The 25,037-nt window shown below is 42.2% G+C and overlaps 1 protein-coding gene across 2 annotated transcripts in view; it reads left to right on the top strand.

The window, feature by feature from the left end:
* The window catches only part of sned1 (sushi, nidogen and EGF-like domains 1), a 140,590-nt gene that overhangs the window by 63,486 nt on the left and 52,067 nt on the right, over positions 1-25,037 (top strand). For both annotated transcript variants that reach the window (XM_048542142.2, XM_048542141.2), the window contains 7 exons: positions 85-198; positions 4,015-4,149; positions 6,353-6,463; positions 14,757-14,873; positions 17,133-17,249; positions 17,887-18,003; positions 20,875-21,048. In XM_048542142.2, coding sequence (XP_048398099.1) covers positions 85-198; positions 4,015-4,149; positions 6,353-6,463; positions 14,757-14,873; positions 17,133-17,249; positions 17,887-18,003; positions 20,875-21,048 — 885 coding nt within the window. The remainder of the gene's footprint in view (positions 1-84; positions 199-4,014; positions 4,150-6,352; positions 6,464-14,756; positions 14,874-17,132; positions 17,250-17,886; positions 18,004-20,874; positions 21,049-25,037) is intronic.

Below are 25,037 nucleotides of genomic sequence, written 5' to 3'. Positions count from 1 at the left end.
TGTGATAATTATGTGTTGTTCAAGAGTGGTTTTAGTGTGAGATTGTTGAATTAGGTCCTGACAATGTTGTTTCCTTTATGACAGAGACTAGTAACTGTGACTCCAACCCGTGCTTGAATGGAGGACAGTGCATCGACCTGCTCAGTAATTACACATGTCTATGCCCAGAATCATACACAGGAAAACACTGCGAGACAGGTAAGAGGAAATCTCTAGTAGTGATGTGGCATTCATTGTAGCATTGTAGGGGCTTCAGTAGCTGGGCATCATTTGGAGTGGATATTGCATGTCACTAAGCAGCCATGACTCAGGTCTAGTTGTAGATCTGACAATGTCGGGGACCTTTGCAGGGCAAGGTGTCATGGCAGTTGTCTAGGAGTTCTTTGCACACATGCATAAAGGCCTGTTTGCACACCAGCTCCATCTTCACGGAAAGGAATCACTAGTGTTTTGAAGAGTGCTAAAGGTTGATCTGAATAAACTGGAACAGTCACATATATGCAGTTGATTGACCCTGCACCTGTGGAAAGAAAGTCTTGAGTCATGTAAGCGGTATGCCCATTCATTCTGATTGACATCAGCACTGGTCAAGTTCACACAACTATTGACTTTGACTAAAACCCATCCTATTTTAACGCATTTAGTGTGTAGCTTCCAGGGAGATTCTGGGTGCAGGTAGTCCGCTGTAACACGATAGCTGCATCTTTGTGTGACCTCACATTGTAGAAAATCACACTATAGAAAATCATCATAGAAAATTACATTGTAGGGAAATTGCTACAGAAAATCTCTACACCTGTACAGCAGAAAGTTTGCGTGTTCCAAACAGTGTCCACTGTTCATCAATCATGTTACAGTCAATTTGTGTTAATGAAACACACGTTACAGCACAACTACCTGTATGCCTGTAGCACAGCCCTCAGAAATGATCTAGAGGCCAAATCGTTAAGTGCAGATTATGACAACAACTGGTAAGGTATAGCCAGCAAGTTAGCAGGTCGTCAATCATCTGCTGCCACACCCTTCCATAACATTGAAAACCTCCTGAAAACAGATTATTGAAGCTCAGCCTCTGTCTAAGGAACTTGATTCATGGGCAATGTCTCCAGTAAACGACTGTTCTCCAGTAAATGACACAAGAAATAGCAGGTTTAGACCATATAACCAACTGACCCCACTCTGCCTTTCTCTGCAGCTTCCTTCTCCGCTGGTCTCCTGTATGCTGCTTCCCTGCCTGGCGATTCTCCCTAACTGGTGATCTTTCCTACCCGTCAATTATCACTCCATTGCTCCTCTTCCTGCATTCCCTTCTCAGCTGGCTTGCTGTCAGCCAAGGCTACAGGCCTGTGCTCGACAAGATGTTCTGCCTTTCCCTCCCCAAGCCCTCATGATGAGACCAGATTGGGTACAGTGTAAAGCAGTCTCTGACATTGACCTAAACATAATACTTTCCGAAACGTTATCTTAGACAACAGTCCTATCCCCATTGGCTCATATAAGCTGCTGGCCCCTCAATTGGGCCTGCCAGCAGTTATGGGAGTGTGAGCAGCAGGAGGCGCTGTTTCTAGTCATCTCAGTTCTCATTTGGGGTCCAGTCTAAGACAGGATTGAGCAGCGCCAATTCTGATGTAGTAGACCACACCTCCAAAGTGTGAGGAAATAACCTAGTTGCAAAAGTGCTGAGAACAAATCCTATCCCGACAGCCCCAGGTCCACAAGCAGTTCGGCATTTATTGTCATTTCTTCGCTGGGATCAACTCAGTCCTTCAGGTGTGGCTGTGACGGACTTCATGTCCACACAATGAGTTTGGGAAGTGAGGGAAACCTGTGCCAACAACCTGTGTGTTACTTTTGCTTTAATTAAATAAGTAACATCTGATAACTGCAAACTTGCCTCACCCAAAGGGGCTGTTCACGTCCACCCAGACACTGTCACCTTAAACACAAAAGCCCACAGACATCCGCTGGCATCCCATGCTTTGACCTTTTATTATGTTGCACTCCTCCTCAGCCATGTCTGCAGAGCCTCCGCTTAACCCTTGCTCCCTGCGTCTCGCATTGCAGGCCCACATATTCTCACTGGTTAAGGGTGAGCACATTGTTTCAGTGAGTGGATGGTGCAGCTAACTGACACCGTGGATGGGCTGGTGTACAGTGTAGCTTGATGCCGACAGTGTGATTTCAGTTCCTAAGGTTACCGTAAAGGGCTCTGCTTCTCACGCTCTCCCCTCGTCTGAGATGTGGAGGTTCTCAGGTTAAACCATCACCAGTCATTTCTCGCTCGTGAGAGAGCAGCCTTATGGTCCAGTCGGACTTTGCTGTTAGTGCCTTGTATAGGTTTAGCAAATCCACCTCCCACTCCCACCTACTTTCATACTCCATTCCCTTTAAAATAAAGGCAATGATCTATTTACCTTCCCAATACCCACTGAACCTGGATGCTACCTTTTTTTTTGATTTGTAATCGAGGGCAGACAAATCCTTCTCTTCCATGGCTTCTCTCAGTTTTTCTGTATTTAACAATATCCAGCCCCTCTATTCTTCGTGCCAAAGTGCATAACCTCACATTTTCCCACATTATACATTTACCCGCTTGCTTAACTGGTCTATATCCTTCTTTTCACTCTTTGTATTATCCACACCACTTGCCCTCTCACCTCATTTTTAGCCATCTGCAATCATGGCTATAGTACAATCAGTTCTCTCATCCAAATCATTATTGTGTATTGTCACTAAATGTGCCCTCAGCACTGATCCCTGTGGCACTCCAATAGATGCAAATTGCCATCATAAAATTACTCTCTGTCTTCTATTAGTTAGTCAATCCTCTATCCATGCTAACATACTACCCCTGGCACCATGGGTTCTTACTTTACTTTGTGAAATACATTCCACAGGAGACCACAGGAATTAATAGGTTCAAACACAATTTCAAAATAATATGCTGGGATGCAGCGTTTGAGTAATTGACATATGGCAACATGTAGTAAGCTCAGGAGAAACAGGTGACTGAATCTCTGGCTCTCAAACCTCTGGAGCTTTCCCACCAAGCATTTGGATTTGTTGTAAATGAATGGTAGAACTTGGTTACTGCGAGTAATCAGTGGCTTAAAAATAGTTTTATCATTGGACCATCAGGATGGTCAAAGGAAGCAAGATAGTCTTGTCTTCATGTCTTTATTCTTGTCCCTCTACAAAATTAGCTGCTCCTGATCTTGTAATAAATATCAATGAAAAGACCAAAAGCTGCTCACAACAGGATAGCCTGTAACAGATGATGATCTGCCAAATTATTGGAATGTTATTCTAATAAGATATACAGGGGACGTCATTCCCCATCATATGAACACAGGCTTTTAGTACAAATTGTGTCGGTTTAGAGGCTGCTCTTCCTTCAGACTAGGCAGTGTCTGTTATGAGAGTAGCAGTCCATTCGTGCACATTTTTCTAAAGAGTCACAGCCCCTATACATATTGCAGTAAATAGCAGTCCATATACATTTTATTGTGAAGAGCAGTCTCTGTTTCAGTGTTTTCTAACCAGCCTCTTCAGAGATGTTATTATACACCTGTAGAAGCAGGTGGGACATGATTCCAGGCCTCCTGGTCCAGAGACATAAACGCTACCACTTCACCGCAAGAGCTCTTAGCAGCCTCTGCTCATATTATAGAGAAAATCGGACCCTGTGTACGTTGTAGTGAGTAACATCTCCACTAAAGCAAGTGACAGACACTACGTGTATTGCACTAGATAACAGCACCTTTCTATATTAAGACAGAGCGGTTTATTTTGCTGACAGTAGTTGATCTTGTGTAAGTATTAGAAGATAACAACTTGACAGATGCTCCTGTGTCTTTAAGGCTGTGTTACTGAATGAATAATGCTTGTTTATGAGACTTGGTATTGCCGTCTCTTCCCGTGTCCACTTTGAAAAGCCAGTCGGAGTGATATAGTGGGATTTGGTTCCAGTTGGAAGATTCTGCTCTGTGACGTTTCTTTATGCTTTTTCCAAAGGTGGGCCCACAGTTGCCCCGAGCATCTGTCAGCCAAACCCATGTCAGAATGGGGGAAATTGCAAGAAGAATGATGATGATGATGGTTACCTCTGTGACTGTCCTGAAGGATTTACCGGCCGTGACTGTGAGAATGGTACATGTGAGCCTTTTGCTGTCCTCCAGTGTGCTGTGAGAATTCTACACTGGGCTTCAGTGGAACTGTGTTTTCAGCTGTTTATACAGCTCAGAGAATATCTTGCTATTTCAGCTGATCTCAACGGATTTACATTGCGCAGCCTTGTGAATCTGCAATTGGGCCCAACTGCCGTACAGAAAAAAATCAGTGGTGCAATTTTATCTGCTGGTGGGAATCTGAAATGTTTTTCAACCAAATCAGGAGTAAGGAGAAGATACTGTCTTATTTAAGTGCTGTATTGTACATCTTGCTGAGGCTAGCAGCATCGGTGCAGCTCCAAGAGGGGCTCCTAGTAGTGGAGTCACCCGGATCAAAACTCCCTGTACATTGACAATATCACCATGTATAGCTCGAATCCAGTGGGGATTCACAGACTGGGAACAATGCTTCAGGGTGACACCGTGGCTCAGTGGTTAGCACTGCTGCCTCACAGCATCAGGGACCTGGGTTCAATTCCACCCTCGGCCAACTGTCCATGTGGAATTTGCACATTCTCCCCATGTCTGTGCGGGTTTGCTCCAGTTTCCTCCCACAGTCCGAAGATGTGCAGGTTAGGTGGATTGGCCATGCTAAATTACCCGTAGTGTTCAGGAGTTTGCAGGCTAAATGTGTTAGCCGTGGAAAATGTGGGGTAACAGGGATAGAGTAGGGAGGGGGCAGTTCTGGGTGTGATGCTCTTTAAGGATTGGTGTGGACTTGATGGGCCAAATAACCTGCTCCACACTGTAGGTATTGTATGATTCTATGAAACCAGTCTCAGGCCCAGATCAAACCACTGCAAAAGCAAAGTCGCATTCTTCAGAAACGTCTTTTTTTTGTCTCCTTCTCTGTCGATGCAAAGGTGCAGCGGGGATTTGCCTGGATAGGCTGGGCAGTGCACTGAGAGGCCAGGACCATTCAGGAAAGTAAAACAGAAGTGCCAATCCCTTTTCCATCATTGAACCTTGTTGCAGTCTATCTGGAGATCTGGACTGTGTTTACAGAGACACAAAGTTCAAATCGCCTTCTGGCAGAATCTTCCCAGAGACAGCTTCCTGATTGGTTACCACCCCATCTCTATTTCTGGGAAGAAAGGCGGCTGGCCTCATAGAATCATACAATCCTGACAGTGCGGATGCAGCTTATTCAGCCCATTGAGTACACAATGACCCTTCGAACAGCACCCTACCCAGACCCACGTCCCTACCTTATCCCTATAATCCTGCAATTCCCATGGCGAGTCCACCTAGCTTGGTCATCCCTGAACACTATGGGCAATTTAGCTTGGTCAATCCACCTAAACTGCACAACTTTGGATTGTGGGAGGAAGCCGGAGCACAAGGAGGAAACCCACACAGACACGTGGAGAAGGTACAAACTCCACATAGACAGTCACCCAAGGCCGGAATCGAACCCTGACACTATGAGGCAGCAGTGCTTAATCGCTGAGCCACTGTGCAGTTTTTCCTGATGCTTGCAGCTCAGTCAGAAGGCTAACAAACCTGGAGCCTCAGCAATCCCACTGGGTTAGGCAAGCACTGCTGAAGTAGGTCAGAGACTGTGAGGGCACCTCAAATATAGGTGTGTAATAAAATTAAAATTAAACAAACAATAATAAGGGGGTAAACCATTGGACCTCTCAGAGAGGATGTGGAAATCCCCCCATATTGGTTGTTGGAGCTTGCCCTTGTTGCTTGCTTAACCATCATCGGGTCTTGGAGTCTCTTGGTCTAGCAACCACACTGTCTGCTGCAAAAGAGAGGCCATGTCCTCTGAGATAGTAGCCTCTGCACACAGCAGTTTCCCCACTGGGGTTAAACTCCAAGCAGCCAGAAGTCCAACTCCCCCCTAATGAGGACCCATCAAACTCCCATTCCACCCTTGGGTTGGAGTTGCCCAACGGTAGAAATACAGCTCTCCTTACTCTGCCCTTACCTATTTTCCTGCTCTCCTCTGAGTCGCCTCACTCCAACAAAAAAAAAGGAAAAATTCCATTCTTGCCGTTCATTCCATTGATGGGTTTTCATCTGGTGATACAAGGGATGGCTTTGGCCAGATCACTGGGGAACTGATTGTGACACCCGACTCTCGAGGACATGTTTGACTGGAAGTCAGTCAGGCCATGGTCAGCACTTAGCATCCTGGAGTATTACTGAAAGCATTTGTCTCATTTTGCCAACAGAGGTGCTGCAGCCCTGCAATGCCCACCATCAGTGCCCGCATGGCGCCTCCTGCACTGAATACGGAGGGACCTATCGTTGTATCTGCCCACAAGGACCTAGTGGGAAAGACTGTGAGTTGTGCATTCATCTACTTCACACTTGGAAGAATAGAGAAATGCAGCAAGATGTTAGTCTGCAGTAGACTACAGTGTCAAGAAGAAGCAACAAACTAGTGGATTACAGTTGTGATACAGTCACTGAGACAGGGCACTGGGGTGAGATGGAATGAGAAGCAGGGTGAGAAGCTGGATTAATGTCAGCAGATATCAGATACATCGTAGTTCAACCTAGTACTTTCCACATCATGACCTTTACCATCTGGAGGAATGAGGGCACCAAGCATACAAGAGCACCACAACCTGCAACTACCCTTCCGAGCCACACGCCATGCTGACTGGGAACTGTATTGTTGTGCCTTCAATGTCACTGGGTCAAAATCCCAGAGCTCGCTCAGAAACAATACTTTGGGTGCACTGACACCCCAAGTGATTCAACAAGGCCAGTCATCTCCACATCAAGCATAATTAGGGATGAGGGAAAAAATACTAGTCTTTTCAACGTTGATCATTTACCCATAAATCGCCATCTTAGTCTGGTGTAGAGGCCATTAGGCCCATAACGTCAGCTCTCCACAAGTACTGAGTACCATTTACTTAGTGCCATTCTCCTACCTTCTCCACACGATCCTGCACCTTCTTCCTTTTCAATTAACAGTCTAATTGCCTGCTGAATGCCTCAGTTGAACCTGCCTCCACTGCACTTTCAAGCAGAGCATTCTAAGACTTTGTTGCGTGAGAAGGTTCTGTTCTCATATTGACTTTGCACCTTTTTGCTAATTGATTTAATTCAGTGCTGTTTTGGTTCTGATCTTTTCACAAGTGAGCACATTTTTTCTCTGTTTACTCTGTTCAGGCCCTACTTAAATTGAATACCTCAATCATATCTCCTATCAGCCTTCTCTTTTTAAAGGAAAACTTGATAACATCTTCAAAAGTGAAGTTTCTCATTGCTGGAGCCATTTTCATCCAGTCATACAGCATGGAAACAGACCCTTTGGTCCAACCAGCCCATGCCGAACAGTATCCCAAACTAAACCAGTCCTACCTCTCTGCTCCTGGCTTGTATCCCGCCAAATCTTTCCTATTCATGTACTCAACCAAGTTTCTTTTAAACATTGTAACTATGCCCACATCCACCCCACTTCCTCAGGATGCTCATTTCACATGTGTAAAAGATTTGTCCCCCTGCCCCCATCAGGTCTTTTTCAAACCTCTCTCTTCTCACCTTAGAAATATGCTCCATCATCTTGAAATCCCCCGCGCTAGAGAAAAGACAACTACCATTAATTCTATCTATAGCCCTCATTATTTTATAAGCTTAGAAAAGGCCACCTCTCAAACTCCCAAGCTCCAGTGAAAAAAGTCCCAGGCTGCCCAGCCTCTCCTTATAACTCAAATCTTCCAAACCCAGCAACATTCTGGTAAATCTCTTCTGAACCCTCTTGATGCTCCATTGAACTCAACTGATGCCTTCACATCCTTCCTAAAGCGTGCTGCTGGACTGGACATAATATTCCAGTTGATTGTGTTTTGTACAAGTTTAACATTACCTCCTTACCTGTGCCCCAAAAAATAAATTAAAGGGCCCTGTATGTTCTATTAACCTCTCTTTCTACATGTCTATCGACTTCAATGACTTAATGACATGTATGTCTGGGGTGCTCTGATCCTAAATCCCCTTAGAAGCTATACATTTTTATATTGTCTATCTTTTTTCTTCCTACCTTGAATTGCTCTACATCAACCTTCCTCTGTCCAGCCATTCCACTAAGTTGTCCAAATCCTTTTGAAGATGTAATTTATCCTTTTCACAGTTCACATTGCTCGCAGGTTTTGTGTTGTCCACAAATATTGAAGCTGTGCACCTGTACACCAAGAGTCTAAGTCATTAACATATAACAGGAAAAGCAGGAATCCAGCGAGGAAGTGCATTACAAACATTTCCTCAGCCCAAAAAACATTCATCCTCTCTACTGTTTTCCTGTTGCTCACTTAATGACATGAGCTTAGTTAGTGACTTCATAGAAAAGGCACCCCCAGATGGCAGTGATCATAATATGACTGAATTTTATTTTCAATTTGAGGGAGAGAAGGGCAGACTGAGGACTAGTGTTTTAAACATAAATAAAGATAATTATGAGGACTTGAGAACAGAGCTGCTGGACTAAACTCGGAAACCAGGTTGAGCAATAGGTTGGTAGAGATACAATAGTAGATACTTAAAAAGATGTTTCAGAATGTGCAGAATTGAGGTGATAAAGAAAGACTTTTAGAAAGGGATGCACTGTCAATGGTTAACTAAGGAAATTAAAGCTGGCATCAAACAAAGAAAAAGCATATGAAGTAATGAAGAAAGTGGCAGATCAGAAGATTGGGCAGAATATAAGGAACAGTAAAGAATTATGAAAAGATAAATAAGGAGGAAGAAGTTAGACTATGAGTGAAAACTGGCTGAAAATATATAACCATATAATAGAAGTTTCTATTGATATTTAAAAAAGAAAAACAATACATAAAGTGAAGATTAGCCTTCTGGAAACAGAGACTGCAGAATTAATAGCGGAAAATAAAGACACTGTATATGAATTGAGTAGATATTGCATCTACTTTTATTTCAGACGATATAAACAAAATTACAGAAAAAAATTGTGAGTATGAACTTGAAACAGATTTAGGAACGTACAATAGTTAAAATCACAGGCAAAATGGTATTGAGAAAATTATTAGAACTAAATTCTGACAAGTCTCCTGGCTGAGATGGACTTCAGCCTTGGATACTAAAAGAAGTGGTTTCTGAGATAGTGGATGAATTGGCGTAAACTTCTCCAACATTCCCTAGAAACTGGAAAGGTCCCATCAAATTAGAGAATGGTGAATGTGAATTCTGTATTCAAGAAAAGGGAGCGTCAGAAAACTAGAAACTATATGTGGTTAGCCTAACATCTGTCTTCAGGAAATTGCTAAATCTATTATTAAGGAGTTTACAGCTGGACACTTAGAAAATCTTAGGCAGACTCACATGGTTTTATTAAAGTGAAATTGTATTTGATTAATTTATTAGCATTATTAGAGAAAGTAAGAAATAACATGGACACAGGAAACCAATGAATGTACTATAATTATATTTGGAGTTTAGAACAATGAAAGGAGATCTTATTGAAACATTTAGGATTGTGTGGAGATTTGTTGGGTGGATTTGAAATAGGTGCTTTCCCTTGTGGGAGAGAATGTAACTGGGGCACACAGTTTAAAAATAAGAGCACTCCAACTTCAGACTGCAAGAAGGGAATTATTTTCTCTCAGAAGGTTGTAAGTGTTCTGAATTTCCTTCAATATAGAATGGCAGAGGTGCTGCTTAAATGCAACCTGCTGTTGTTGATCTACAGCCATTACTTCAGGAGAAAATGGGGAGAAACTCTGGAAAAGGCAACCACTGCTACATGGGGAATTTGAGAATGGAATTCTCTGGTTTTAAAATCAGCATATTAAGCTGAGTGTAACCTAGCAGGAAACGCTTCGAAGGCCCAACTTTTTGAGAAGTACTAATTCTTATATTCAAGACAGTAAATAGGGGAGGTGGGTGATGTAGCAGTGTCACCTGTGGGAGACAAATAAGTATTGCCCATCACATTGTTAAGTAGATGTATCATAACTTGACTATTGCCACAGAAGTATTACAATAATAAATAAACATGGTAATAGGAGGTCTCAATAAATTGAATGCATTACAATAAGTAATATGTTTGGAGACTCCTGAAAGATTTTATAACAGGAACTCAGTAATACCCCCTGGTGGTGATGCAGAGCAGCACATCACAAGTTATCAATGGTACCAGCTGCTCAACTCGCAACACTGCAACCTTGAATGGAAGTTTGCAGCTTGTATCTATTCGGTGTATGAGAAATCCATGCAGTGCCTTTTATGACCTCAACTATTCCAAAGCACAGCACAACTACAAAGGCACTTTTGAACATAAAGTGGTGTCACATCTGAAAAGTCACATGCATAGCAAGCTCCCCCAAGTGGCAGCATGATAATAACAGGAAAATATATTTTAATTATACTGGCTGAAGGATGAATATAAAGCAGGGAACCCCACAGCTACTATTTGCCTTTTGATCTTTTATATTCGTGTAAAAGGTGAAGTTGCTATAGTCTGACTGACCATAGGGGTTTCTCATCCCATTAGAGAGCAACAACTGGGGGTGATTTAAACTGAGGATCATCAGCTGAATTTGAATAGGAGAGTGCTTCATGGTAACTGAACTGACTGACTTCCTAATATTCATGCAAGAGGACAGAAAGGGCCTCAGTTTAGCACCTCCTAAACTGCAGTACCTTCCACAATGCAGCACTCCCTCATTACTGCACTGAAGTGTCACTGTCAATTATGTATCAGTGTCTGGATTGTGATATGAATCCACAGTCTTCTGATCAAGAGGTGAGAGTGTACCATAGCTGATGACCATTTCCCAAGTGCATTGTCAAGTTTACATGCCTGCAATTTCCAAACAGCTGGCTACACATTGTGTGACTGAGGTGCTGTGTTGGAGCCATTTCCATCTGTCAATGGATAAACCACCGACACACTCCATTCTAATAACTAAGAAAGTCAAGATAGTTTTAAACTGAACAGTGGGGGGTTAAAATGTATCAAACAGTAGAGACAAGGTAACAGAAGAAAATAGTAATTTGGGAAAGAGACCCAGAGAGTGGTAGGAAGGGGTAGAGCGGAATAAAATATGTGTAACAGTCATTGCAAGGAAACAAATTGATAACATGCTTTGAAGTAAATAAATATGATCTGATAGCTATTGCAAAGGCATGGCTTTAGAATGATAAGGATTTAGTCCTGAACATCGAGAGGTGTATGACATTCAAGAAAAATAGGAAGCTATGTAATGATGGATTGGTAAAGCTGCTAATTAAGCATAGCATTTGTGCAATAATTAGAGATGACCTGGTTCAGGAGATTGGAATGTATAATTGATTTGAGTGATCTAAAGACCATAACTTTAGATTTTTTTAATATTTGATTGTGAGCTGGCATGGGAAAAGGACGGCTTTAAAGCAAGGGACTTTGGAAGGAATTGCTGAACTTTTAAAATCAAGTTACCGGAACACATTGTGACTTGAATTTATACTGTTGTCTTCTAAGCAGTAAGGGAAGGGGAGGTAAGATGCATACGGAGTGAGATTCAGTGAGTAAAAGATTGCTGAATTGGTATTGTGCATTGTGACAAGGTTGACTAATGATCTCAGAGTTAATGCACCCTGAAATAGCAGCAGCCACAATATGATTGAATTTCGCACCTAGGTTGAATGTAGGAAGTTTGGGTCTAAGACTAGTGTTTGAAACATAAATAACAGCATGAAAGGCAAGCTCTCTGAAATAAACTTGTGTACTGAGCTGGTGGATGGGTCAACAGACATACAGTGGCAGATATTTAAAGAGATATTTTAGAATACTCAGAATAAATATATTCCTATTATCAAGAAAAATTCTTAAGTAAAGACCTATAAGTCGTGGCTGGCTAAGAAATTATGGAAAGCATGAGACTTCAGGAAAAGGTATACAACAGGACCCGGGTTCAATTCCCACCTTGGGTGACTGTCTGTGTAGGGTTTGTATATTCTCCCTGTGTCTTTGTGGGTTATTGGGCATCAGGGTGGATGTGGACAGAATGCTTTTCAAAGGGTCGGTATGGACTCGATCAGTTGAATGGCCGGATTCTACGCTGTAGATACTCCATAAAGGACTACATGATGGCTCAGTGGTTAGCACTGCTGCCTCACATTGTCAGGGTTCGAGTCCAGCCTTGAGTGACTGTCTGTGTGGGGTTTGCACATTCTCCCTGTGTCTGTGGGTTTCTGCTGGGTGCTCCGGTTTCCTCCCACAGCGCAATGATGTACAGGTTAGACGAATTGTCTATCCTAAATAATCCCATTGTGTTTGGGGATGTGAAGGTTAGGTGTGTTAGCGATGGGAAATGCAGGGTTACAGGGAAAGTATAGGGGGAATGGTTCTGCGTGGGTCAACTTGGACTTGAGTCAGCATGGACTTGTTGGGCCGTATGGCCTGTTTCCAGATGGTAGAGATTCTATGAACTGCACAAAGATGAGGCAGGTCAAATGATTGATCAGAATATAATGAATAGCAGAGAAAGTTAGATATAAGAGGAAGCTAGCAGTTAACTTCCACAGGCATTTTAAAAAAAAGAATATTTAAAGTAGCCTCGAAATAGTGAGAATGGAGAGTGCGTAGGAGATAACAAGGAAATGGTGGAAGTTCTGAACAACTATCTTGTGTCTATCTTCACAATTAAGAATACAAAATAAAACATTACAGTAATTTTTAAATCAGGAGGTGGGATAGAAAGAGAATTGTTATGCAATTTCAATCATGAGGGAAGTGGTATGAAGCAAACTGATGACAAGTCTCCGGGTCAAGGCGAAACTTATTTTGAGATAGTAGGGGTGTTGGTGTGAATTTTCCAATTTTCCCTAGCTTAAGAAAAGGTTCCATTGGATTAGAAAGTTGTACATATAACCCTTCTATTCAAGAAGAGCTGGAGGCAGAAAACAGGAAGCTACATACCTTGATGCTTGTCATGGGGAATGTGTCAGGGTTGGCCATTAAAGGGATTATCTCAGGAGAATTAGAAAAATTCAAGGTCATTGGCAAGGGTCAGCATGGTTTTGTGAAAGGTAAATCATGTTTAACTAACTTATTAGAGTTCTTTGAAGGAATAAAGCATGTTGTGGATAATGGAAATCCTGTGGACATAGTATGGCTGCATTTCCAGAAGGAATTTGATAAGATACCACATCAATGTTATAATAAAAGCTCCTGCTGTCAAGAGTAATATATCAACATGATGAAAGATCGGCTGGCTGGAAACAAACTTAGGAGACATAGATTTGCTAGAATGTGATGAGTGGAATCAAAAAGAGTCTGGGCTGGGGCCTCAACTTTGTGCTTCAATAACTTCAGCAAGGCAAGGGAAGGCATGATACCTGATTTCACAAACAACACCAAGGTAGATAAGAAACGGTTCTGAGGAAGGGTCACTGAGCCCAAAACGTTAACTCTGATCTTTCTCTTCACAGATGCTGCCAGACCTGTTGAGCTTTTCCAGCAACTTCTGTTTATGTTCCCAATTTACAGCATGCGCAGTCCTTTCGGTGTTTATTTGTGTAGAAAGGAAACTATACTGTGAAAGAGAAACAAAGAATTTGTGGACAAGTCTGGGGAGGTTGGGTGATTGGACAGAAATCTGGCAGATATAGTTTAATGTGAGAAAATGAGAAGTAGTTCATTTTGGCAGGAAGAATGAAAAATAGTTGAGTGTTACTTAAATCCAGAATGACTACAGAATTCCAAGGGGCAGAGGGATTTGACTGTTCTGGTACACAAGTCACAAGGAATTTGGCAGGTACAGCACATAATCAAGAAGTCTAACGGGATTCTATCCTCCATTATGAGTGAAATTGACCATAGAGGTATGGGTGTTATGCTTCAGTTATACTGGGTGTTGGTGAGGCCACCTCTATGATACTATAAAGTTTTGACAACCTTATTTAAGGAAGGATGTCAGTGCATTGGTTTAGAGGATGTTTAGAAGACTGATACCTCGGATGAGGCAGTTTTCATAGGAAGATATAATTGGACGGGCTGGACGTGTTCCCACTGGCATTTCGACAAGTGAGGGGTGAATTCATTGAAGTGTATAAAATTCCAAACGGTCTTACGAAAATGATGTGGAGGTGCCGGTGTTGGGCTGGGGTGGACAAGGTCAGAAGCGAGACGACATCAGGTTATATAGCTTTATTTGAGATCGCAAGCTTTCGGAGCACAGCCCCTTTGTCAAGTGAAGTGATCTTAAGAAATTGAAGAGGAAGAGATGTCTCCTGTTGTGGGTGAGTCCAGACCTTGGCACACTGATCTACAATCAGTTGCTCTTTCAGGACAGAGACGAAGAGAATTTTTCTTTCTCTGGGAAGATTGTGTGACTTTGGCACTCTGTCTCGAAAGTGAGTGGAGGCAGGATCATTGATTTTTAAGATGGGGTAGATAGATTCTTGAGAAAATAAAATCAAGGATTCTCATGTGTAGATGGGAATGTGAAACTAAAAACACAAACCAATCAGCCACGATCCTGTTGGGTGATGAAGGCAACTCTACGGGCCAATGAGCCTGCTTCTACTGCTATTTTATTTAATGTTGACACTCTATCATACATCCCATAAATTTTAAACATTGGGTTTAGATCGGTGTCACTAAAATATCTTCCTTGCTTCCAGTGATGCCATCCCCCTGTGACTCAGACCCCTGTCAGAGAGGAGGAACTTGCAATGAACAGGATGGCTCCTATACCTGTCAGTGTCTACCAGGCTTCAGTGGACAACGCTGTGAAAAAGGTCTGTTTTTATTCATTTGTTTCATCTCTTCCAGAAGTTCCAGGCATAGTCTGCAGTCTATTAACACTCACACATTTGACATAAACTGTTCCTTCTGTTCTGTCACAGAGGCAGACAGCTGAACCAAATCTGCCTTTCTACCTCTGTATTCACAACACAATAAAATTAAACCTTCACATACCCTCAAAATCTACCCAAATCGATCCTAAGCAAACTATTGAATAACCCAATCTCAGCTTCTGTGAATGGTCAATTCTCAACGCCTATTTGTAGCTTATACAAAACACTTGATAATTAGATAACAAAGTGTGAGGCTGGATGAACACAGCAGGCCAAGCAGCATCTCAGGAGCACAAAAGCTGATGTTTCGGGCCTAGATCCTTCATCAGAGGGGTCCAGGCCCGAAACGTCAGCTTTTGTGCTCCTGAGATGCTGCTTGGCCTGCTGTGTTCATCCAGCTCCACACTTTGTTATCTTGGATTCTCCAGCATCTGCAGTTCCCATTATCTCTGATGACACTTAATAATTAGTTGACAATGCCGTCACTTTAGCAGAGCAAAATTAAACAACAAAGTAATCTAATTGATATCTTTGTTTAAACCCAATAGTCTTTGTTTTTAGCCCCAATCATACAAAAGACAGACAGATAAACAAACACAGGTAAGAGATAAACAAAAAAAAAACTAAACTGTCCAGCTTACTTGCAGTTTTCACAATGAATTGTTCCACAAGCATGGATGACTGTTTCTTAATTGTTTTTAGGAAGATGACGATCAGAGCCACCATTTCAGATTAAGGCAGAAATACCCATAAAAGTTACTGTTCTCTGAACTTTCAAAAGTTAACAATATGAGGTTAGGCAGGGAGCTTTCAAGTCTTCATGCTGTAGCATCAGCAGACAGACTTCTCCTTCACAGAAAACACTGTCCAAAATCCAGTTGGGACTCTGTCCTTTTCATGCCCGTTTCCCCATGACATCCCAGTTGCCATTCAACATCAGCCATCTGCTTGAGAATCTCTCCCAGGCTTGCTGGAGTCATTTCACAGGTAACTAGCCTCATTAATGGTCAGTATCTGCTAGCTGTTTAAACAGACTGCTCTGCCCTGGTGATGAAGCACTTGGGGAAATTTTTAATCAAGATCCAAATGAAATTAATTTCCAGGTCTGGACTCACAAGCAAACTGTTCTGTTCTGTTTTATTTTAACACAAACTGCTGCCCACAGCCGAAAGGTCATTTTGGCTCTCAGTTCTCAGCTCCAAACCAAAATTGACAAAAGAATAAAATAAAAATAATGAAAAACCAGTAAGAGTTCTAAGATGTCAATCACACTCCTGGCCTTGTACAGACTGCAGTACCCAATGTCCAATTTATTGACCAGTCTACCTTTGTTGCAGTGTTCTTAAAATTCCTAGCAGGCACGGCCTGGAGCTGATAACATTTGAGCTCTGATTTAATAACATGGCAGTGAGAAGATATAGGCAGCTAGCGTAGAACCTTGCAATTTCACGCTGTTACAGTGTTGGCACTGCACTGAGATTGAAATGTGGTCTGTCTGGTGTGGTAACATACAGGAACTTTTACTTTGGATTTTTACAATGCTTAGCTTTGTCTAATAGTTCTTCACAGATCAATAAAGAAACATCTCTACCTTGTGTCTAATTTTGCCTCTACCCTATGCTGTTGTACTTATTTGTAGAGGGAAGTTTGCTTCGTATCTGATCAATATTGCACCTGGCGTGGTAGAGATTTGGTGGAATACAGCAAAGAGAATTGACTCCGCAGGCCATCCATTCACTATCTGCACGGGGAGTATGTAAAGGGCAGTTTCAAGGGAACTTTGTTCTGTAATATTATATCAAATCTGGGAGTTTAATTCTGTTGCCAAGCCCCACATTATATTTATCGATACAATCATGTATGAAAGTTTACTTTTGTTTCCACAACTAGTATCATACCTGACCTAGGAATGTTTGAGCGACCAGTGGAGAATGTTTTTTACTCTTTTCAATTTTTGCTGTATCTGACCAGGAATGTTGGGGTGCACATGGCAGCATTTCATCTATTCATAGCACCCGACTGATTGGCATAACAAATCTCCCAGGGCATTGTTGGTTTGTAAAATGCGGTTCTAAAACAGCGAAAATCTTTTCTTTCCCTGTGCACATAATGGAGAATCCGCCCACGCACGCCCACAATGACTTTCAGAGTGAGAGTAAGTCATCTTCAAATAAAATAATTTTTTCTCCATTCTCTCAGAAAGACTCCGCTCTTGTGCGTCCAATCCATGCCGGAATGGTGGAACCTGTAAGGAGGCTCATGGAACTTACCAGTGTATCTGTTTGTATCGCTTCACTGGCAAGAACTGTGAAACTGGTACGTTCAGAAAATGATGTGCGCCTTGCTTTTTGGAGAGTTGACTTTAAGGGTTCCATGCACTGTTTGTATACACTGTTTGCCTTGACTCATTTATCAGTTCATTTGCTGTTAATATGTGCTTCGTAAATTATTCTATTTTATTGTTTTAAGGAAACTAACCTATGGAGTTAATCAGTTCCTGATGAATGAATGATTGTTAGACTGTTCTCATTTAATATGATACCACTGCCAGATAGATATGCAGCAGCATCAGGGTAAATGGGGTCCCATTGTGAAATAAATAAGCCAAGGCATGAAGACAGGCCCGCTGTGAAATATTGTGAAGTAAAACTACTCTTACTAGAAGAATGGTGCACGTTTAAAGAGGGTCTCTTGACCAAGATTGTTATAGCAATACCACTCGAATATGGCTGGGATTTTCACTTTGGATCACTCTGTCAATGACATCAGGATTTGGGAGTAGATTTTTAAGTAATTGTAGCAATATCTTTATGGAACAGAGGAAGACGCCAATATAGTTTTACACCATTGGCATAAAGACGACCTTAGTCTGTGGTGTGTGTCTGGGTGTCCTGTGCCTGACTCTGATTGCTCCTACCTGTTAACAGGTTTTGTCTTGTTCCTTTCTGCATAGGTAAACCAGATCCGTGCTCATCCAGTCCATGTCAGAACGGGGGCACCTGCTTCCATTATATTGGTAAATACAAGTGTGAATGCCCAAGAGGCTTCACTGGACGGCATTGTGACACAGGTATGCCAAACACAGTCTGTACAGAGAAGATCAACACAATCTCCAATAGTGTAGCATTTCCGATCGTACAGCCAACCTTGTTCCCATTGACTCCGATTGGTTAGAATTCCATTTGACCAAATACCTTTCTGTTGATTATTTTGGTATAAAATCCCATTGGACCAAATCCCTTTCCATTGAATCTCACTGTTAGAATCTCAATGAACAAAACTTGTTCCCTTTTACCTCTCCTGTTTATGATTCCAAGACATTAACTCTTCCCAGTCACTCCAACATTATAGAAATCCATTCGAATAGAATGCTTCCAACTTATAGTTGTAGAGTTATACAGCAGGGAAACAGGCCTTCCAGTCCAACTCATCAATGCCAACTAGATATCCTAAATTAATCTAGTCCCAATTGCTAGTATCTGGCCCATATCCTTATAAACCCTTCCAAGTCATATACCCATTCAGATGCTTTTTAAATATTGTATTTGAAACAGCCTCCATGACTTTGCCTGGCAGCTCACTCCATATACTCACCATTCTCTGTGTGAAAAAGTTGCCCCTTTATGTCCTTTTTATATATTTCCTCTCTCAACTTAAACCTATGGTGTTTAATTTTGGGTTCCCCTACCATGGGAAAAAGACCTTGGCTATTCACCGTATCCATGCCCCTCATGATTTTATAAACCTCTACAAGGTCACCCCTCAGCCTCTGACGCTACAGGGAAAATAGCCCCAGTGTATTCAGCTTCTGCCTATAGTTCAAATCCTCAAACCCTGGCAACATCCTCATAAATTTGTATGGTGCCTTAGCTCCCTAGTGTCAAATCTCTGTGGGTCAAACAGCTAGCCATACTGTTCGGATGTGATTGAGAATGTTGATAAAATGCAAGTTCAGTTCAAGTGCCACATGAAGCTTGCTATTGACAATATTATTACAGAGACCCCATAGCTAAAATGTGAGGGTCTTTATCATGAGCTAATTCTACCCCTTGGTAGATGCTGATATCTCAGCAATGGGCACAGGGAAGGTAATACCAATGTGATATTAAACTGGCCTAGTAATCCAAAGCTATGATGAAGGGTCTAGGCCCAAAACATCAGCTTTTGTGCTCCTGAGATGCTGCTTGGCCTGCTGTGTTCATCCAGCTTCACACTTTATTATCTAGTAATCCAAAGCACTTGGCTAATGTCCTGAGGACACGGTTTTGCATATCACCATGGTAATTACTGAATTTTGAATTCTATACACAAAACTAGTCTAAAGGTAAAAATTGTTACCATTGTAAATTGCCACAGAAGCCCAGCAGATTCACTAATATACTTCGTGGAGGGGAATCTGTCAATGGTGCCTGGTCTGGCCTACATGTGATACCAGACTGACAGTAATGTGACTGAGTTTTAGCTGCACCATTCTAGGTCGTGACTTTTACCTCAATGTAAAGTGAGGAAATGAATCATCAGCAATGCTATCAAGCAATATTTGTTTAGCAATATCCTGCTCACTGACACTGAGGGCCTCTCAGCTCCTGATCTCATTGCAGCCTCAGTTCAAATATGGGCAAAAGAGCTGAATCCCAGAGGAGCGGTGAGAGTGCCTTGGCAGCAAGGCTACATTTGACCAAGTGCCCATCAAGCAGTTCCACCCCCTCTCCCCACCCCCATAGCAAAACTTGAGTCAACAGGAAGCAGGGGGAAACTTCTCTCCTGGTAGGTATCTGACAGACCTGGAGCACTTGATGGTTATGGTTGCTGGAAGTCAGCCATCACAATCCCAGGACATCTCTCTGGAAGTTCCTCAGGGTGGTGCCTAGCACGACGCATCTTCAACTATTTTGTCAATGACCTTCCCTCCATCATAAGGTCAGAAGTGGATGTTTGCCACTGTTCAACACCTTGCGTGACTTCTCACATATTGAAGTGGGCCGTGTTCAAATGCAGCGAGACCTAGACAGTATCCGGGCTTGGGCTGACAAGCAGCAAGTAAGCCTGGGCCTCTGGAGTAGCACATTAACCAGTGACTATAACACAATGCCACCAGTATACAGCCTGGTGGGGACCCAGGTACCCTGCATAACTTCGGTACTACACTGTCCAGATTTGTGCACCTGCCATTCCTGGTTCCGCTGTTGTCTATTTGGCTGTAATGATTTTCTAGAAATATTAGGTGTTGCTTGAACATCACAAAATTACTTAACTGTAATCTTCAGAGTTCTTTGAGTCTGAAGCATTGGTGATCACTTTCTGAACTGTAAATATTGCAGTGGGTGACGTTATTATCTCGAATTTGTCTAGATTTTGTCAGCAGGGTTATCTTCTAAGTTTACAAATCCCCGGCAGTGAATGAGCCCCATTCTTCTCCAGATAAATACCGACAAGACCAAAAGGCATCTTCCTTCCTGACATAAATCTCATGCTATTGTCAACGACATATTACCTTCACCGGCCACTCTCTCAGCATGGAACCTCAACATCCTATTTAACCCTGAACTGTGTTTCTGACCCTCTCTCACACTGCTTCTGTTTCCTGCCTTCAGCCTAGTTGCACTGAAGCCCTAATCTGAGCAGTTGTCACCTCCATGTGGCCTCTATCTTTCACCCTCCATCCGTGTCACCTCATCCAAACCTGCTGTGAATGTGCCCACACCAGATTAATTCACACCGTCTGTACTGGCCCTCTCTCTCCTGAAACCTCACATTTTATGTCTTATCTTCATGTTCATTTTGTACATGGCCTTCTCCATGTTTGCACCTTCTTTGTAGCCCCTCCCCCAGACTGAATAATTATTTATGTCCACATGACATTGTTTCTGTCAATGACCCAGCTAACTGTTTGAAAGCTATACCCATCCAATGAGCCCCTCTGTGCATCTTGTTTCTTTAGAGGTGGACTGTGGGATTCCCAGCGAGGTGAAACACGCTGAAGTGCTCATCTCTTCGACCAAGTACGGCTCGGTTGCTCAGTACATTTGTGAAGCTGGATACGGACTACAGCCGAGCCCAGGAGAGAGTACCTGTCGATTGGATGGAAGATGGAGTGAAGCACCAACCTGCGAGGGTGAGTGAAATGGCCACACCACCGAAGTATTGGGTATCCCTCCTGAAAAGTATCTGAGAAGCGGCAAATACTTCAGTGCAAGTTACAGGCTAAAGGTACCTTTTATTTCCCTTGCAGGCCTGGCTGGGCCAGCAATTATTGCCTGTCCCTAATTACCCTTGAGAAGGTAGTGGTGGACTACGTTCTTGAACTGCTGCAGTCCACGTGTTGTAGGTAGATCCACAATATGTTTAGGGAGGGAGTTCTAGGATTCTGATCCAGCGACACTGAAGAAATGGCAATATATGTCCAAATCAGCTGTTTTGAGTAGCTTGGAGGGGAACTTGCAGGGGATGGTGTTCACATATATCTGCTGCCTTTGTCCTTCTGGATGGAAGTGGTCATGGGTTTGGAAGATGCTGTCTGAGGATCTTTGAGTTGCTGCCTGGGTGAATTTAAATATTGAATAATGAATACCTTGGAGTGAGGTGCAGGTTGCAGTCTCATTGAGGGGTGTGTGCTTCAAATATTGAACAGTGGAAACTGAGAAATGATTTGCATCTGCTGGAATCTAATCAAGTGGTTCGGTTGGTTTATGTATGGAATAGTGGATAATCAGGTACTGAATTTAATCATGGAGTCGTTTTCTCTCCATCCCAATACCTTGCAAGCTGAAGACCTCCTGTTTCTGTGTACGCATTAAAACTGTTAATTTTCTCAGCACCTAATTCCTCCACCTTTACCTAATCTATTTCTAAATTTAAAGAGCAGGCATTTCTTAGTATATTTTGTGGCTGGAATAGCGTCTGCTCGAGTGTATTTTTGCTTATTCCAATGTTAAAGCAGCACTAATATTGCTTACTTCTTACATTTTAGAAGAATTAACTTCCAAGACCTCATGAAACGACTAATGTTCCACCTTTCTTTTGTTCTTTTTACCTCTGATGACCCTTCTTCCATCATGTCTGGTATATTGACCAAAGTGTTGGGGAGTTCAGTGGATAATGCTGACAACCATGCACATACTGCAGGGTTCACATTTAGCTTATTGAGCTTTACAGAGCTGTTCTGACGTTAATGAGGCTCTCATTGTACCCAAGAGTTTGTTGGGTTTTGTGCAGTGGACATTGCGCAAAGGAGAGATTGGGTGAAAGAGAAAGCTCAAAAGGATCAAAAGTAACCTGTTTGATCCTTCAAATTTATTTCATCATTCAAAAGAATCATAAATGTTCTCCTATCTCAAATGTACCTTCCCACACAATCCCTATATCCTCTGATTCTCTTACAATCCAAAAATTTATCACCCCCTAGCTGAAGGATAAATAACTTCTCTGAGGTAGAGAATTCCAACATCTCAAAACCCCCTTGAGTGAATAAATTTGTCCTCATCACAATCTTAGATAGCTGAACCCATTTCCTGGAATGGTCACTCATGTCTTTGATTCATCAGACAGTAGACACATTCTCCTGGCATCTATGCTGTCAAGCTATGAAGAATTTTATGTTTCAAACAGATCACCATCTGTTTAAAGCTCAGTTGATTTGTGAGCATTTTTTACACTCCTTCTAAGACAAGAGTATCCTTCCTTAAGGATACTGTAAAAACGGTAAATAAAACTTCAGATGTGGTTTCAACAATGTCTCACATCATAGAATCTCCAGTTTAGAAGCAGGCCATTCAACCTATCAAGTCTAAACCGACCCTCCAAAGGGCCTCCCACCCAATACCACTGCATCTTTGGGTTTTTCATGGCTATTCTGCCGAGGCAGGGACACTACGGGAAATTTGGTATGGCCAATCCAACTAGCCTGCACATCTTTGAACTGTAGGAGGAAATCAGAGCACCCAGAGGAAATCCACACAGATACAGGGAGGACATGCAAAATGCACACAGTTGCTGAGGAAGGCAATGGCCGAGTGGTATTATTGATGGACTGTTAATCCAAAAACTCAGATAATGTTCTGGGCCCTGAGTTCAAATCCCTCCACAGCACATTGTGGAATTTGAGTTCAATAAATATCTGGAATTAAGAATCTAATGACGACTATAAATGCATTGTCAATTGTCAGGAAAAACCCATCTGGTTTACTAATGTCCCTTAGGGAAGGAAACTGCCATCCTTACCTGGTCTGGCCTACATGTGACTCCAGACCGACAGTAATGTGGTTGACTCTTAACTGCCCTCTGGGCAATTAGGGATGGCCAATAAATGTTGCCTAGCCAGTGATGCCCTGATCGATAAAGGAATTGAACACAGGCCCCTGGTGCTGTGAGGCAGCAGTGCTAGCCACAGAGCCACCCCAGTTATTGTAGTAAAACTTATTTCCCTGTATGATCCAATCCTTTTGCAATATAGCATGGTATTATCATTTTGACATGCTTGCATCTCCATATGATATCACTGGGATTTGTGCACAAGGGTTCTGTGATCTCTGTAAATGTAAAATGTTTGCCAGTCTCTCAAGATTTTCAAAATAATCAGCCCCTTTTACTTTTCCAACCAAAGTGGTAACTTCACATTTCATCGCATTATTTTCAAGCTGCCCACTGCTCAATTGCAAATGCTTTTGTACTATCTCTACATCCTTCACACAACTTACTCTACCACCTAACTCTGCATCAGCAAACTTGCAAATATGACTGCAGGTCGCCTCAAATAAATCTCTGATATAGACTGAAAATAGCTGAGATCAAAAGGACCGATCTTATAGGTGCACACTAGGTTACAGTTGACTAATCTGGAAATGTCCCGTTTATTCTTACTCTCTGCTCTTGCTATCAACCATTTCTCAAACCAATTTAACACATTGTCCCCAATACTATTGTTAAGTTCGTTTTCGGAGACCCTCACGAACTTGATGCAATAACAAGACACTGACCCGTTTCGAAAAACACACATCCTTTTATTACAAAGCAAGTAGAAGCTGTGGAGAATCACTGTACTTAACCCAGCATGGAGTGCAGAGTCTCGTAAGTAATTCTCCCTGAGCAGCGGACAGTCCCCACTTTTTATACTTTACTAATTGGATAATACATAAAACAATTTCACATCTCACAATGACATGATACATGAAACAATTATTACAACAGACAAAGACAGGATACAAAACAATTATTGCATCAAGAACATAAAAGACCAGGATATAGCATCGATTGTTCGTGAAGTGGCTGCTGATGGCAGAAGGCGATAACAAGTTGTTAACGAGACAGATTGTAATTTCAAGTTGTCAATGTGTCTGGCTGGAATAAAGTCAGTGTCCTGGCCCCTGTATCAGAGACAGAAGTTACATACTTCAGAAGTCTCACACCTTTACAAATGTTCCTCACTTAACCTTATTTGAGACAGTTTAACTCTAATTTTATCCAGTCAGGAAGCTTAAGGCAGTGTCTGCATACCAATGTTTAGGAAGATAAGGAGTTACAAAGTCTTACACCAAATTCCTAGCTGGGCATGAAGCTTTAGGGCAGTGCCTGCATACCTATGTGTAGGCAGATAAAGGACATTAATTTATAGAAGTATAGAAATCAATGGGATGTTATCCCAATAACATCTCACTATGAGTCTTTATTTGTGCGAAACTCTATTTTATGACAACTTATCGAAAGATTCTTGAAAATCTAAATACATGAATTCCATGGTTCTCCTTTCCCTGTGCTACTGCTTACCACTCAGAAGGCCCTGAGGGATTTTGGAAAAGTGGCTTCGGAAATCCATATTGACTCTGTCCGATCATATTATGATTTTGTAAGATCCTTGCTACCATGTGCCAAATGACACTTTTCCCTACTAATGATGTCAGGTCAACTGGTCCTTATTTCCCCGATTTCTTTATAACTCCCTGCTGTGTGAACAGCAGGGTCCCAATTGTTACTTGCCAATCTAAGGAGGCTGTTCCAAAATCTAGGAAATTCTGGAATTGCAAAACACATGCAGCCTTTATTTCTGTGGCCAAACCCTTGAATGCAGAATGCCAGGCCCAGGACATGAATCAAGTCTTATTCCCATTA

This window comes from Stegostoma tigrinum, chromosome 14 (genome assembly GCF_030684315.1).
Source record: "Stegostoma tigrinum isolate sSteTig4 chromosome 14, sSteTig4.hap1, whole genome shotgun sequence".
In the NCBI taxonomy this organism is placed as follows: domain Eukaryota; kingdom Metazoa; phylum Chordata; class Chondrichthyes; order Orectolobiformes; family Stegostomatidae; genus Stegostoma; species Stegostoma tigrinum.
This window is presented reverse-complemented; position numbering and strand designations above follow the sequence as displayed.